At 42.4% G+C, this 17,563-nt stretch overlaps 1 protein-coding gene across 9 annotated transcripts in view; it reads left to right on the forward strand.

The window, feature by feature from the left end:
- MARK3 (microtubule affinity regulating kinase 3) overlaps positions 1-17,563 on the forward strand; it is a 95,997-nt gene that overhangs the window by 44,799 nt on the left and 33,635 nt on the right. For 8 of the 9 annotated variants that reach the window (XM_056113749.1, XM_056113755.1, XM_056113747.1 and 5 more), the window contains exons 5-10: positions 2,299-2,364; positions 10,226-10,296; positions 15,002-15,058; positions 16,065-16,301; positions 16,639-16,758; positions 17,018-17,117. In XM_056113749.1, coding sequence (XP_055969724.1) covers positions 2,299-2,364; positions 10,226-10,296; positions 15,002-15,058; positions 16,065-16,301; positions 16,639-16,758; positions 17,018-17,117 — 651 coding nt within the window. The remainder of the gene's footprint in view (positions 1-2,298; positions 2,365-10,225; positions 10,297-15,001; positions 15,059-16,064; positions 16,302-16,638; positions 16,759-17,017; positions 17,118-17,563) is intronic. The other variant, XM_056113750.1, reaches the window with a different exon arrangement.

Here is a 17,563-nt window from a genome sequence, read left to right on the forward strand (position 1 = left end):
ATTTCAAACTTTTTGGATTAACTAGTCAACTCTGATTTCAGATTTTATTCAAGTATTTTAACATACTGCCCGGAAATAGCTCACTTTACCTTTTTTTTCTAACTGAAGTACTAGATGTGACTACTTATTACTAAATGACATCTTTATTATAGACATTTATGTTTGATAAATAGAAGTTTGTTGTTTAGAGATAGATGTCTTTGATAGATTATTGAAATATTAGAAAAAGTTTTATTTAATGATTTACTGCCTTCTTCCCTCCTTCTCATCCATCATCCCTCTCTCCCTCCCTTCTGGGTCAGATACCTGAAAAGCAAGGGCCTTATCCACTGATTTGGGCTTTTTCTTTTTCTTTGCACTGCTCAGGAGTGCTTCTGGCTCTCCTGGTAGTGCTCAAGGGACCATGCAGGATGCCGGGAATCAAACCTAGGTTTGCCATGTGCAAGGCAAGCTTCCCGTTGTACTGCCGCTCTGGCCCCTGATTCGGTGTTTGTTTTGGTAGTGCTATGGTTTGAATTCAGGTCTCATTCATTACCTGAAAGGCAAGTGTTATACTGACCTTCATTTCTGGCCTATTTATTTATTTATTTATTTATTTTTTAAAATTTAACATCTGAGGAATGGTGATTCATCAGTTTAAGAAACATCAGGGGCTGGAGCAATAGCACAGCGGGTAGGGCGTTTGCCTTGCACGCGGCCAACCCAAGTTCGATCCCCAGCATCCCATATGGTCCCCTGAGCACCGCCAGGAGTAACCCCTGTACCTTGCCAGGTGTGACCCAAACAGCCAAAAAAAAAAAACCCACATCAATTGGCCAGAGTGATAATACAGCGGGTAGGACATTTGCCTTGCATGGAACTGACCTGGGTTCGAGTCCCAGCATCCTATTGTTCCCTCAAGCACAGCCAGGAGTGACCCCTGAGCATTGCGAGTGTGACCCAAAAAAAGACCCCCCGCAAAGGAAAAAAAAAGGAGTGTCAAATTATGTTATCCACTTGGTTTGGTCTAGTACTTTATATTAAAGTGTCAGAAAATACTCCCAGGGAATATAAAAGCGGGACTATCCCTTCTCTCTAGCTTTCTGACCTGCTCCTTTTTAGTGAAGTATGATTTTATTTGATTTTAAAATTATTTTTGTTTTGTTTTTGGCACACTAAGCAGTGTTCAGGGCTTGTTCCTGGCTGTGTTCAGGGGTGCTCCTGGTGGGCTCAGGAGACCATTTTTGGTGCCTGAGATCAAACCTGGGTTGGGTGATGGTACCCACTGTACTATCACTTTAGGCCCTGAAATTTGTTTTGGAAGTCTCTATCACCAGCATAAAGGAGGGAAAATGACAGTGTCATTATTTTAGGAATTTCATTTATTTTTTAATTTTTGGCCTTGCTCCTAGCTCTATACTCAGGGTTCACTCTTGACAGGCCTCAGGGGACTGTAGGGGGTTCCGGGGACCTAAAGCAGGTCTGACATGTGCAAGCCTTACCCACTGTACTATCACTCTGGCCGACCACTTTTAACAAGTGGCAGATATAGCAAAAGCATTCTGGTCCACTTAAAATAATTAATGATGAGTATAATCCCTTCTACTTCTTGCCACTTCTGGCTTCATAATAGTAATTAAAAAAATCTTACTCACTTGAGAGTTATGATGTTTGCCCATCAACAGAAGGCTCAGGTGATGAAAATATATATTCTCTAGATGAGTGGATTTGACTTGAGTGCTCTTTCGGTTGAATCTGAAATAGGATGGAGTTTCTTGAGGTGCAAAGGAAGACTTGTTTGTGCCCTAACAGCTTAGCTAGCAAGCCTGCAGGACAAATTCGGGAGAGCTCGGAGGCTGGGGAGATGGTCGGTGGTTAGGGTAACCTGGGTGTGAGCCCCAGCATCCGTTTGGTCCTCTGAGCACAGAGCCAGGAGAAAGCCCTGAGCACTGCTGGTGTGGTCCTCAAAACAAACAAGACAAAGACAGAAAAAAATATATGCACCTCACTAGACTGCTGAGTGCAGGATAAAGTTACATTGCTTGAGTATCCAAAAATTCATTTTTCTGGAGCATTAGGCTTTTATAAAATCACATCCCCCCCGCTCCCCGGGTAATGTATAAGATTCCCTAAAAGCATTTGGGGGGTGGGGGGCTTCAAACACTTTTCAGCAAGACAAAGGTTGCTTTCTGTACTTACTCTGTATCAAGTATTTGTATATTCTATAGATATATTGTGGATTGTGGTTGCTGTCTTTATAGTGTGGCACATAGACATGCTTTTTTTTTTTAACCTCCCATATTTCTTTCCTTCTGGCAGTGAAGTTATTTGAAGTTATTGAGACTGACAAAACACTCTACCTAATCATGGAGTATGCAAGTGGAGGTAAGAAATTTATATATTTTTTCTTTTTTCACTTACATTATCCTCCTTTTCCTTTCCACTCCCATTTCCTTCACCTCTCTTATTTCTCTCTTCTTCCCTTCCTTTTAGATCATAAAATCATACTGCCTAATTGATAATCCTCCAGAGGATTAATACACTAGGCCGAGGCTCAGAAAAGTTGGCTCTTAGCAGTTCTTTGGGGTTTGCTTTGTGTGCTTCATTTTTCACATAATTGATGATCCCCATCTACTTGAAATTTTTATTGTAAAATATAACAATAAGTTGTATTCTCTTTAGCCATTCAAGTACATAGTTAGTGTCATTAAGTACATTCATATTGTTATATAATTGCTCAACTTCAGAACTTTTGATGCCACTCTGTCTAACGTTCATTGATTTAAAGAAGGCCTTTGATTCTGTTGAGACGGAAGCGGTCATGGAAGCCCTAGCCAATCAGGGCGTACAAACTCAATACATCAGGATCCTTCGTGAGCTCTATTGCGGATTCACTACCAAGATCTCACCATTCTACAAAGAAGTAATCATCCATATCAAGAGAGGGGTTCGGCAGGGTGATACCATTTCACCAAAACTCTTCAGTGCCACCCTCGAGAACATCATGCGACGACTGGAATGGGAAAGCATGGGAGTGAAGATAGATGGTCGGCAACTACACCACCTCCGCTTTGCTGATGACATTGTTCTAATAACACCAAACATCAGCCAAGCAGCACAAATGCTGGCCGACTTTGACCGTGAATGTGGAAAGGTAGGACTACAGCTGAATCTTACGAAGACAATGTTTATGAGAAACAGCCTTGTTCCTGACGCTCCATTCACTCTCAACAGAGCCACCATCTCCGAATGCAACAGTTATATATACCTAGGTCGAGAAATCAACATGATGAATGACCTGGCACCTGAGTTGCGCAGGAGGAAGAGAGCGGCTTGGAATGCCTTCAAGAGCATTGAAGAAATAACTAAAAGGACAAATAACCTCCAGCTACGAGCACATCTCTTTGATTCCAGTATTCTTCCTGCATTAACATATGCCTCAGAGACCTGGACCCTATAAAAACAGGATGAGAACGCTATTCGGTTCTCTCAAAGAGGAATCGAAAGAACTATGCTTGGAATATCACGATTCACTCAAATGAGAGATAGAATCCAGAGTTCTGATCTTCGTCAACGCTCAAGAATCAGGGACGCTGTCTCATTTGCCAAGACATCAAAAATCAGATGGACTGGACATGTAATGAGGTTTACAGACAACCGCTGGACTAGAGCCATTACTGATTGGATTCCACGGGACATCAAAAGATCACGTGGACGCCCACCTATAAGATGGTCAGACTTCTTCGTCAAGACCCTAAATGATCGGTTTGAGGCTCTGCATGTTCCTAGAACGAACAGATACCATTGGGCTACGCTAGCACGCAACCGGGATGAATGGAGACGTTACTGGCACCCGCCCGAATAAATTGATGAATAACGGGGATTAAGTGATTAAGTTGATTGCCCCCTTCCCAATCACTAGCACCCAGCACTCTTGGTTCCTCATGTAAATGGAGCAGTGCAGTGTTCCTTCTGTTGGTCCTTCACATAATAAGATGTCTTTACGCTGCGTCAGTGTTGTTGAATGTGTCAGGATTCCCTTATCTTTTAGGTCTAAGTTACAGTCCTGTGCGCTGACACACACGAACACCTCAACATTTGCAAAAATGATAGAAAGTTGAATCACAGTGTCTCCATAGCAAGTTAAGTGCTAAGTGAAAGGTTGTAAATGTTTTGTGGGAGAAAGAATGAGTTACAGAGAAGCACACCTCTGATGCCCCGTTTTGTTTGTTCTAAGTTCTTAAGACTTTTTTTTTGGGGGGGTAGTGCTTTTTGTTTTGTGATGCCAGGAGTTATATGTATGAGAAATGCAAACATTAACACATTTCTGCCCTTAGTTTTGGGGTTTTATTCATTAGGGCCACAACTGATGGAGCTCAGGGCTTATTATTGACTCCGCTCTCAGGGATAACTCCTGGTGGGCAAAATAGATTATATCAGATGCCAGCATTGAACCTGGGTTGGCTGTGTGCAAGACAAATGCCCTGCCCATTGTATGCTCTCTGACCCCTCTTGGGTTTTATTCATTTGATGGATTGATGGGGTGATGGTGTTGTGGACACCATTGCTCTATACAGAGATTACTGCTGGCAGAGCTCAGGGGACCTATGCGGTGTCTAGGATCAAATCTGCCACATAGAAGACAAGTGCTTTAACCATTGTTCTACTTCTCTGCCCTTCACTAGCTAAGGAAAGAAAATTAGATATCTGATCTATCTTTTGTCTGATCCTCCAAACAATGCTGTGGGCCATCTCTGACAGTACATTTAGACCAAGCTAAGTTTCGGGGCTACCAGGACTTAAACCTGATGATGCTGGTGGGGTGGGGGTCATGTGATGCTAGCAAGTGATGGACCGGTGTGTGCAAGGCGTGTGCTGCGGCCCTTTGAAATATCTCCTGGCTTCTTATTGAGTGCACCAATTTATTAGCCTATTTAGTTTATGTTATATATTGAATGCTTTTCTTTTAAAAAATTTTTTTTTCTTTCTTTGCTTTTCTGAGTCACATCTGGCAAGGCTCAGGGGTTATTCCTGGTTCTGCACTCAGGGATCACTCCTGGCGGTGCTCAGAGGACCATCTGGGATGCCCGGGATTGAACCTGAGTTTTGTGTGCAAGGCAAACACCGTACCCTCTGTGCTGTTGCTCCGACCCCTCTTCTTCATATTTTAATGTTACTGGTAGCCATCTTTTCCTAAAGCTAGAAGTGGTGTTTGAGGTACTTTCAGTTAGATTATCCTTAAAGTAAGCATTAAAGAACCAATCCCTGGGTTCAGTTCCTAGTATTACATCTCTCCCCAAGCACTGCTGGGAGTTGCCCCTCAAATTAGTAATTATCTTCTGGTAAGGTTCTATGTAAATGTAGGCATTTTTCTGAGCTGTTGTAGGTAGCTGGGTTTTTTTTTTGTTTGTTTGTTGGCAAGTGTCCTACCCATTATATTAATCTCTCTAGCCCTGATGTAGCTCTTTTGTTTGCCTTAACAAGGAGTTTCTATTTTGGAGTGGAGGTGGAGTTGATGTATGTATCATATATACAGGTAGCCTGTATGTTTGCATCCCATGATAGTTTCATTGTTTGGCGAGCAGAAGCTTTGTGTTTGAGTGTGTTCCTTGTCTTTAACTCTGTGCTTGGTGCAGATGCTCAGCAAATAAGAATTGAACTGAAGGGGCTGGAGAGATAGTATCTGGGTTGAAGCACCTGTGTTGCTTACAGTGATGATGCTGGTTTAATCCCTACACCACATGATCTCTAAGCATCACCAGGAGTGACCCTAGGCACAGTGTCAGGAATAGCCCTGAGCATCGATGGGTGTGACTTAAACTCGCCACCCCAAAAAAGAAATAAGAATTAAAGAAACTTATAGCTCAAAGGTCTGAAGTACAGGTATTTTGGGGAATGAGGGAACACACCCTGGGGTTACTCCTAGCTCTGTGCTCAGGTATCACTCCTGGTGGTGATCAGGGGACCACCAAAAGTGTTGTTGGGGATCACACTTAGCCCTATACAAGGCAAACAACTTAACCACTGTGTTACCTCTGTGGCCCTTTAAAGTGAATGTCTCCCAGGGGTCAGGCCCCAGGTTCAATTCGCTTACACAGAATGGCTCCCCAACACCATTGGTATGACCTTGGTGACCTCTGAGCATTATGTGGCCAGGTGGGGAATGAGATTTTTCTACCTGAGGCAGTGGAGGTGGAGATGTCTTGCTCCAGTCTGGTGCCTTGTAGACTCTCCAGCTTGGCCTTCTGTTTCCGTCCACTTGAGTTGCCAGGTCCTAGAGAGTGCTCCTCTGTGGGGCAAGTCAGAAGCACTGGGAAGCATTCCACTTGAGTGCGAAATGGTAACCTTGGGGAAGATGGGCATGGTGTTGTTCTACCTGATCCGTACCTTTCAGTCTAACCCAGTGAGTCGCTTGTCCCTGGATTTTTTTCTTTGAGGACGCTGTACTTTGCTCAGTATCCCAAAGCAGTATTAGGGACTTGCGACATAGCTGAAGCACGTTTAGTATGCATGAACCTCTGAATTTGATCTCCAACACCAAAAAGAAAGAAAAAAAAAGAAAACTCAAATTATTCAGTGGTGGTTCATCGTACTGGTTTATTTGTTTTAATTAGCTCAACAAAATGCTGTCAACTTTCAGCAGTTATTGCTAATACATTTGCTAGAAAACAAGATATTTTATTAAGTTGACTGCTTCCTTTTCCTGGCCCGGTGTCTCTCAATTTGGTAGAATAGAATTTTGGAATTGGAAGGCATCTTAGAAGTCATTCAAGGTAACTGTTCATTTTTACTGATGAAACTAACCATTGAGAGATTGTTCTTTGTCAGTGGACTAGTTAGTGGTAGAACCTGAGCTCTCCAGTCCACTGTCCTTCCATTTAACTCCCTGAACAAGGAAACCCACTTGTTTGCTATTTTTTTTCTCTAATCAACAGTCATTTCAGCTTATTAATCCAAGTGCTAATATATCTTTAACAAGGAAAAGGAAACCTGGAAATTTCTGACTTTATGATTCCAGAAATCTTTTTAAGAGGTGTATACTGCATATGAAATGATAAAAATACATAGAAGCTGTATTGACAGATATGATCCTTTTCTAACAACCTTTTTTTTTTTTTTTTTTTGCTTTTTGGGTCACACCTGGCAATGCACAGTTGTTATTCCTGGCTCTGCACTAAGGAATTACTCTTGGAGGTGCTTAGGGGACCGTATGGGATGCTGGGATTCGAACCCGGGTCAGCCGCATGCAAGGGAAATGCCCTACCCACTGTGCTATCACTCCAGCCCCTCTGCCAACAATTTTGAGTTTAATGTACTTTTTTGGTTTTATATTTAGACCATACCTGGTAGTGCTTAGGGCCTCCACCAGGGTCAGCTTAGGGTTTGCTCCTGCTGTATTTGAAATTTAAAACCCAGGCCTCCTACCTGCAAAGTTTATGCTTCAGCCAGTTGAGAGAGCTCTCTAATACCTTTAGAATCAAACTTGTTTTGGATTGGGTTTTGTTTTTGTAATTTGCTCGGGGAGGTTGTGTATGTGTGTGTTCTGTTTTGTTTTGTCATCTGGCTGTGCTTAGGGTTTATCCCTGACTCTGCATTCAGGGATCACTCTTGGTGGTGCTCAGGGGACTCTATGTGGTTGTGAGAATCACACCTGGGTCAGTACCTAACGTACTGTCTGTATTTTATGATGTGCATGTGTCTTTAGTTCTTTTTTTTTCCCAGGGGAGGTCCACAAACAGTGGGGCTTCCTCCTGTCTCTGAGCTCAGGAGTCACTCTTGGCAGGATTCCAGGAGAGCCTATGGGGTGCAAGGTCCTTACTCCCTGAGTTTACACACACTTCTTTTAACATTGTATACTGTTTTGCCAGTGGGTCTTTTTCTTAGAAAGTGCTAGCAATTTACTCATCTGACATTTCATGGTTCATAATTAAAGGAATTGAATTGTGCACTGCAAATTAACAATATATTTTGTCTTTCAAAAGATGCAGTCAGTTAATATGAGATTATTTTTTTCCCTATTCATTATTTAAATTTTGTTTACTAATTGATTTACAAACCTTTTTTGGCTGGGGGGTCACGTCTGGCAATGCACAGGGGTTACTCCTGGCTCTGCGCTCAGGAATCACCCCTGGTGGTGCTCAGGGGACCATATGGGATGGTGGGAATCGAACCCGGGTCGGCCACGTGCAAGGCAAACACCCTACCCGCTGTGCTATTGCTCCAGCCCCACAAGTCAAAATTTTTTAAGTAAATAGTTTTATTTAGGAAATACCTGTGTATAAGGGAGAGGAGAATGAGGAAGAGCAACAGGCAGGATGCAGAAGCTTTTGCCTTCACACAACAAACCTGGGTTCGATCCCTATGGCATCATTCAGAATAACTTTCCCCTCAGAATTATTTATGTTCTGAAACTAGCTTTTTCTTTTCTTTTCTTTTCTTTTTTCTTTTCTGTGTCAGTTCGATTCCTCCACCCCGCTACAGTGCTGTGTCAGTATTTTTTATTTTTGTTTTTTTTTTTTGGGGGGGGGGGCTACACTTGACTCTGCCATTTGATTGGGCCACTTATTCCTGCTCTGTGCTCAGGGATCACTCCTGGCGGACTCAGGGGACCTTACGGGGCGCCAGGATTGATTGAAACCAAGTCATCCCTATGCAGGGCAAGCACCTTACCATCTGTAATTTCTCTGGCCCGGTCAGTATTTTAGTTGAATATTGTCACTAAGCTGATACAAAGTATTCTTCATTTGTATGAACATGGAAAGTTGGTAGTAAAGTTTTTCCCAAATACATTCTATAACTATTTCGAGAGTATCTCTCTGCATGGTAAAGCCTGGCAAGCTCCCCATGGTATTAGATATGCCAAAAACAGTAACAGCATGGTGCCCACTCGAGCAAATTGATGAACAATGGGAGGGCAGTGCTACAGTGCTCTTTTTATAAGGATTTCAGTGTTATTTCTTTCATACAAATTGAGAGGAATTGTCAATACTGTTTATTTTCTACAAATGTCTCTTCTCTTCCCTGAAGAGTTGATACTGACTAGATGGTGCCAGTGATTCTGTTGGCTTCCTCTTCACTGTGAGTCCGGGAACCACCCACCTCTAACTTCCATTATTCCTTCCCAAAGAGCCAGCCATGCCTCCTTCCTGTCTCCACACCAGACCCTGTCATTCTCCACTGCCTTCCCCAGCCATTGCCTTCAGTAACTGAGTGATCCTTTTAAAAGGGCAACTGAAGAAGAAAAAAAAAATATTTGAACTTGAAAATTAATAAATTCTCTTTCTAATAAAACTACTAATAATAAAAAAGGACAGCTGATTCGGGTTGGGCAGCGAGCCCAAAGGACTGGGGCCTAGGTCTCCCTTCAAGGCACAAAGCTCTGCATTTAAATCCTGTCACCTTGGGTGTAGGTCGTTCGGGGCAGCCCTTTGCCTCCAAAAGAGCAAAACAGCAAAACTTGATTTCGAAGTCTCCCTTTCAGCAAGTCCTGAATACCTGGCACACATCCGTAGAACTCTCCTGAGCTTCACCCCTCTGCCCAAATCTAGGATGATTGACTCCCTTCTTCTTCTTCTTCCATTTCTCTGTGACCTCCACGCTGGTCCTTGACTCTTTCTTTCAGGTAAAGAACGGGTCCACTCCCTCTCCAGTTAGCACAATGCTCACATACTTCCTACTTGTTTATCTTACTGTCTAGAGGACTTACCATAGGAGAGATACAGTTAGCACAGTGCTCACACACTTCCTACTTGTTTATCTTACTGTCTAGAGGACTTACTGTATGAGATACTGTTTTCATCTGTTTTGATCTCCCCTGCTAGAAGGAAGTTTGATGAGGAAAGGGACTTTGCTGTCTTCACTGCTGACTGATGTTTAGTATGTACTCAGTAAATGTCTGTTGATTGAATGGAAACACATCAAGGAAATACTTTTTACGTATATATGTATATGTTTTACATATATATTCTATAGTAAAAACACTTAAACACGTACATCCCTTTTAACTTTGAATTTTTATTGATAATCTTTTTATTAAAACATTGACAACCTGTAAATAAGTTATATCATTTAAATTTAGTTTTATCAGTAAACATATGTGTTTGTAGTTAAATCACAACTTTTAAAATTCAGGTTCCATTTATTTACAAATAAAAACTAGAGCATTGCTGAAAATGGAACGTTATTTTAATGGAAAAATTAATGCCAGAAGTAGGAATTCACACAATTTCATTTCTCTCAACTATAGGTGAAGTGTTTGACTATTTGGTTGCACATGGAAGAATGAAGGAAAAAGAAGCAAGAGCTAAATTTAGACAGGTATGAATTAATGCATGTTGAGTTTATTAAAATTTATTCTTAAGCCCTGAAGCAAAAAAGGTGTTTTCTTCTGTAAAATGGTTTTAGAGCCCATTGCATGGTGTAGAGGTGGGGTTGGTGATTCAGTTCAACAAAATTTTATCTTTCCATCCCTAGAGCCCCTGTTAAAGCAGGGATTATAACTTTGAAATTAGGATTATAGGGGCTGGAGTGATAGCACAGCGGGTAGGGCGTTTGCCATGCACACAGTCAACCCGGGTTCAATTCCCAGCATCCCATGTGGTTCCCTGAGCACCTCCAGGAGGAATTCCTGAGTGCAGAGCCAGGAGTAACCCCTGAGCATTGCCAGATGTGACCCAAAGAGCTGGAAAAACAAAAGAAATTGGGATTACACCCTTAGTCTTTTCTTTAGTGTTTTGGCGTGTATGTGTAGCAGGGACATACACTGGTGTTGCTCAGGATTTACTCCTGGCTCTATGCTCAGGTGATCTTAATGGGGTTCCAGGAGCTGAAAACAGGTCAGTGCTTGAGAATTAAACACTCTACTGCTATACTATCATACTAAACCTCGCTTTAATTTTTGACAGTTGAGCTTCTAAAAATTACTGCTTTCAATGGATTACATCTGTTGCATACCCCAGGCCCTAAGTTCAGTCCCCAGCACAGCACCATTCCCCAAACACAAAATAGGACCCCAGAGAGGAAAAATCCCTAAATGATATTCTAATTAAAATTAAAGTCAAGGGACCAGAGAGAACAGAGGTACATGCTTGCCTAGTGGGGTCATAGCAATAGTACATCTATGACTATTGTCATAGGTAGGGTGCTTGCCCTTGCACATGGCTGACCCAGGTTCGATCTCTGGTACCATATAAGGTCCCCCAAGTTCGCCAGGAGTGATCCCTGAGAGCAGAGCCAAGAGAAAACCCTGAGCACCGATGATAGTGGCTCAAAGACAAAAATAAATAAAAATAAAGAGATTCATGCCTACCGTATGGCCCACCTTGGTTTGATTCCAGGTACTGCATATGGTCTCGTGAGTACCACTATGGGTGATCCCTGAGCATAGAGCCAGAAGTAAGCCCTGATCACAGCCATGTGTGGTTCAAAAACCAAGAAACTAATAATTTGTTTTTCATCCAACACCTCTAGTCACTTCTTCTAACTGTGAAAATAGAAAGTTACGGACTCAGAGAAGTAGTATTTGGTTTAAGGAGCTTTCCTGGCATATAACTCTCCTTGCCTTGATTGAGGCACCACTTGTCATTTCCCCAAGCCCCACCAGAAGTAATCCCTGAGCACAGAGCCAGGAGTAATCCTGGAGCACTGCTAGGTGTGGTCTCAAAATGAATAATTAAAAGCCGTACATGATTAATTTATTTGTAATCATTTGTTCTATGTTGGCTGTGTGCAAGGCAAACGCCCTACCGCTGTGCTGCACAGAGGTAGGGCATTTGCCTTGCGCACAGCCAGCCTGGCCGAGCCAGGTTCGATTCCTCCGCCCCTCTTGGAGAGCCTGGCAATTTACCGAGAGTATTCAGTATGCCAAACACAGTAACAAGAAGTCTCACAATGGAGACATTACTGGGCCCGCTCGAGCAAATCGATGAACAACGGGAGGACAGTGTTCTATAATCTCTAGAAGGAAACTTACGAGTAGGTTCCGAGCATGTACAAGAGGCTCATGGGCCCCTCCTAGCTCTCCAGCTAGCCAGGCTCACTTTGCACTGCGAGGGCCTTTGGTGCCAGGGCTTAGTTGGGCCACCTTTTTTGCTCCGGAGCTCCTAGTGCTGTGCTCAGTGGTTCTGGGGAACCATCTGGTGTAGGTAATACACTGTGGTCAGGCCTATCACCATCTTACTCCATTTTTTGGGCCCTAGAAACACAAACTTTTTCATTTATTTTTGTGTTCTTAAGTTAGAACCTAGTAGCCCATGAGTGCCATGTATGCACTCTAGTAATTGTCTACATCCCTGGCCCCTCCAGTTTCTCTGTGTCTGCTCCATGGCCCCTCCAGTTTCTCTACGTCTGCTCCATTCTCCCATTACTATAGCCCTAATTATTGTAAATTGACCACCACAAAGCCAGGTTAGTTTTGCTTTTTCACACTTAAATTTCTCTCCTTTTTAATGAGACTGACTTTCAAATTTTCATCAATATAATTTATGGGAGCATGAGCATAAGAATAGTGCAGGCCAGCCACAGGACTGCAGAGCTGGATTCACCCAGGGTGAATTAAACTCAGAATACCTCCCCTCCCTTTTTTTTTTTTCTTTTTGAATGTTTTAATGTCCATTCCCAGTAGCGCTCAGGGCTTTTTTCTGGCTCTGTTTTCAGGGATCACGCCAGTGGGGCACAGGGCCCTTATGGGGTGCCGAACCTTGGTTGATTATATGTAAGGCTGCCAGCTAAACCTACCAGCTAACCTATTGCTCCGCCCCTTCCTGTTTTTTATTTATTTATTTTTTGCTTTTTGGGTCACACCCGGCGATGCACAGGGCTTACTCCTGGCTCTGCACTCAGGAATTACTCCTGGCGGTGCTCGGGGGACCATATGAGATGCTGGGTATCGAATCTGGGTTGCCAGGCAAACGTCCTACCTGCTGTGCTATCACTCTAGCCCCATTATATGTTCTTTTTTAAAATATTACTTGTCTTTTTTTGAAACTTCTCTTTTGTGGGGGTGTACAGAGAGAAAATACAGCCGGTAGGGCACTTCCTTGCATGCAGCTGACCAGGGTTCAGTTCCTCACATCTCATATGGTCCCCTGAGCATTGATGGGTGTGGTCCCAAAACCAAAAGAAATAAATAAAACCTCTTTTCTCATTTTTGTATATATAATTTTTAAAAATTGAATCACTGAGATAAACAATTACAAAGCTGTTCGTGGTCGGTTTCATTCATACATTGTTCCAAAACCCACCCCTCCCCCAGTCTACATTACCCACCAACAATGTCCCAGTTTCACTGCTGCCACCCCAAAACACACACAGCCTGTGTCTGTAGCAGCAGGCGCGCGCTCTCTCTCTCCCCCTCTCGCCCTCTCCCTCCCTCTCCCTCTCTCTCTCTCTCTCTCTCTCTCCCCTTTTGGGCATTATGGTTCGTAAGTTTTACTAAGAGATAATACCTCTCTCTTTTTAATTTTTTTTTCTTTTTCACCCCTCTCTTTCTCCATCCCCTGTGGGATATGACTTATCAGAGGAACATGGACATTTGCTAATCTGATTCTTGAGGAAATGACTCAGATTTTTATTTTTAACACCCATTAGAAATTCCACATTTTTTATGTAACCTTTTGTTGGTTCAGGAAAGATAGATAACATGCATTACAGTTATTGCCTCACAATTCAGATTCATCTTCTTAGTACAGCCCGTTTGCTTATTTGTTTTTGTTTTATTTTTAAGTCACATTCTGCACTGCTCGGGATCTGCTACTGGCTCTGTTTGGTGGGTTGCTCTCTGCAGTGCTTAGGAGACCATGAAGTGCCAAGAATCTAAGTTGGGCCTTTTTTGGCCGGGTGAGCTACTCTCGATGGTGCTCAGACCTTATTTCTGGCTCCGCACTCAGAGATCACTCATAACATGCTCGGGACCATATGGCCAGGGATCAAACCTGTGTCAGCTACATGCAAGGCAAATGCCCTACCCTCTGGAACAGTTGCTTTAAAACTCATTTTTCTCTCATTTTTCACATTGGAATTTTTGTATCCTTGGTTAATTATCTTCTGAACTTTCACTTTATAAAGCAAGAACTACTTAATGAAGCTCTGATTCTCTCTTCCTTTCATCTTAATCCCACCATCTTAATCCCACTTAATAACCATAGTTTCTCCTTGCTGCTCTGGTAACCAAAATTATCAGCTAATAGATTAGATCTGTCTGAGTCTTCATGCCCAGCCTAGCTGAGTGTCAGTACTCCAGACTCTGCACTCACGAATTATTCCTGGTGATGCTTGGTGGACTATATGGGATACCTGCGGTCAGACCCAGGTCGGCTACATGCAAGGCAAGCACCCTATCCACTGTACTATCGCTTCAATCCCTCATTCTACGATTTTAAGAAAGAACATCCCTTAAGAAAGTGAAATAGGGTTTGGAGCAATAGTACAGCAGGTAGGCACGCGACTTGCATACAGTGGACTCAGGTTCAGTTCTTGACATCCCATATGGTCCCCCGAGCATCACCAGGAGTGATGCAGAGCCGGGAGTAAGTCCTGAGTACTGCTGCGTGAGACCCCAAAACAAAAGCAAATAAAATTTAGAAGGGGCTGGAGTAGTTTTTGCTGTTCTTGAGCCCACGTCACCTTGAGGGAAGGGGATTGTCAGGAAAAGGAGGACCAATTTGGATTACACGTTGCTGTGGATTATCTGTAGTAACTGCCATTTTGGTTACATGGATTTGAAAAAAGTTGCTAAGGACCCACATCCTCCAGATCCTAAAGATGAGAAGGGACCCTGATACCACACATACAAGCACTTGGGGTGAGGATGGCCTGGAAGAGATTTTCCAGGTAAAACTAGAAAGAAAGAAAATCCTCACCTTATCCTTTAACCCCCGATTTCCCCAAAATTCAAAAGTTTTAAAGCATAGGAGATTGATTTTTAGAAGCTTAGTCATTCAAATGCTGGACATTTTGCACGTATGAGCATTATTCATGGATCTGTGGCAGGAGGTGACTGTTCGCCTTGCGTCTCTCTATCCAGATAGTCTCTGCAGTCCAGTACTGCCACCAGAAGCGGATTGTGCACAGAGACCTCAAGGTAAGTCACCGCACCTCACCTCACCTGTCTGTGCTGTTTGTGTGTCTGCAATTGACCTGGTAGTGGTCACTACAAAGAGGAAGCATCAGATTGGAGAGATAGCACAGAGGGGAGGGCACTTCCTTTGCACATGTTTGGACTGGGTTCAATCCCTGGCACCCCATAGTTGCCAGAGAATAGTCTGCTGTGTGCCTTCTTTAACAGATTAATGCTTTCTACTGTGATCACTGTTGCTTGTGCCTCTCACATTTTATTTTTTCCCAATCCATAAATATAATATAATCTATTTACCATTCTGCCTTTTGCCTATACTAAGGCATCATCTCTGAGGGCTTGCCGTAACTTTGATAGCCTGTACTTTTATCTCTTTGAACTGACATCACTCATTTGTTATCCTTCACTTTCTGCTGGTTGCCACATCTTATTTATTGCTAGCAAATATACTAGAATTGGCCTTTTCCTTCCATCTGCTTCATCCAAGGGTCATGATTTACTTGCACATGAACTGTGTACAGTTCAGAGCTCTTTTACTATCTCAACTTCAGACTGATTTCTTCAGACTTCTCTCTTCAGTGCTGATAAAATTCCCCTGCTACAGTCTTCTAAATATCACTTCTCTTTTCTTAAGCATAATCTCTAGGGGCCCAAGGCAGTTCACTGGGTCAGGTCCTTGCCTTGCATGGAGCCAACTTGAGTTCAGTCCACAGCACCCTCATACGGTTCCCCAAATCCCACCAGGAGGATTCCCTGAGCATAGATTCAGGAGTAATCCCTGCGTTCAGCTGGAATGACCCTAAAATAAAATTAAAAAGTAAATCAGTGATTGGATTCATACTTAATGTTAACAAAATTCAAAATTCAATTTTACTGCCTGTTTTTGGAAAAATGTTTTCTCATTTTATTAACTTTATAATTAGAAAGACTTATGACATGCCTAGTTCTTTTATAGTTCTAATTCTGTATCTTTTGGTTAAATTTCACTTTTGTTTTGATGTTTTTCCTCTAGGCTGAAAATCTATTGTTAGATGCTGATATGAACATTAAAATAGCTGACTTTGGTTTTAGCAATGAATTTACTGTTGGCAGTAAACTGGATACGTTTTGTGGCAGTCCTCCATATGCAGCCCCAGAGCTATTCCAGGGCAAGAAATACGATGGGCCAGAAGTGGACGTGTGGAGCCTTGGCGTTATTCTGTACACACTTGTCAGCGGATCACTCCCCTTTGATGGACAGAACCTAAAAGTATGTATCTAAAACAGTTGCCTCCATGTTCTTAAATACGAAAGGATTTATGGGGCCAGAGTGTGATAGTACAGTGGAGAGGGGGTTGGCCTTGCATGTGACCTGCCTGGGTTTGATCCCTGGCATCCATTGTCATCCCCTCAGCCACAGTCGGGTAATTCTTGAATGCAGAGCCAGGAGTAACCCATGAGCATCACCAGGTGTGGCCCAAAAACAAAGAAATGGAGGGACAGAGGGAAGTCAAAGGATTTATAAAATGATCAGCATGAGGGATTTCAGTGGGTTTGCGATTTTTTTTTAACTTGAAACATTTCACTGCTTTCCGCTCTTCCCAAAGGAACTGAGAGAAAGAGTATTAAGAGGGAAATACAGAATCCCTTTCTACATGTCCACTGACTGTGAAAACCTTCTCAAACGTTTCCTGGTGCTAAATCCAATAAAACGAGGCACTCTAGAGGTAATGACATAAATGAAAATCACTAACCACTTTAGGGACTGTTTTTTTAGAATTTTGCTTGGTTTGTATGACATAATTGAATTTTTTTTTATTGGTAATTCAATAATCTGGAACTTTAAAGCAAGCCTTGAGACATCAAAAGCTTTTGAAGTTCCTTTGGAACATTAATTTATGAAATGGTGCATTTTACCCCCCTAAATAATGTTATCAGAATGTTTTAGTTTATTGCTGATAATGAAATGAATTCTTCTCCTTTCAGCAAATCATGAAGGACAGGTGGATAAATGCAGGACATGAGGAAGATGAACTGAAACCATTTGTTGAACCAGAATTAGATATCTCGGACCAGAAAAGAATAGGTAATTTATTCTGCGTATGTCCCCTTTTGCGTGTAGTATAAGTAACATTTCTATTTTGACGCATGAATATGTCTAAAATACAAATAGTGGATAGTTAAGCAAAGGTTACATGAATAAGTGCCTCGTATTTAGGAAATTACCTGAAGTTTTTTTTATAACATTCCATATTCAAGAAAGAAGCCAACTTGTAGGATAACATTGAATTGTCTTTCTCCCTGGCCACAGGAAGCTCAGGTTTATTGCATTACTCCATCCACAGTCCTCCCAAGATGCTTGCTCGCTATCCTGTGTTTATCTTAAATTTCTCTGTGCTCTCTTCCCCAACCAGTTAATCACTCACTTCCCCTAAGCAATGACTTGTAAAGTCAGATTATTCAGAAATCTCTGGATTGGTGTTTGTAAGTGAAATACGGCTTTTCTCCTTCCCTTATGTCCTTTTGCATAGT

The sequence above is a fragment of the Sorex fumeus genome, unplaced genomic scaffold, assembly GCF_029834395.1.
Source record: "Sorex fumeus unplaced genomic scaffold, SorFum_2.1 ptg000022l, whole genome shotgun sequence".
Classification (NCBI taxonomy): Eukaryota; Metazoa; Chordata; class Mammalia; order Eulipotyphla; family Soricidae; genus Sorex; species Sorex fumeus.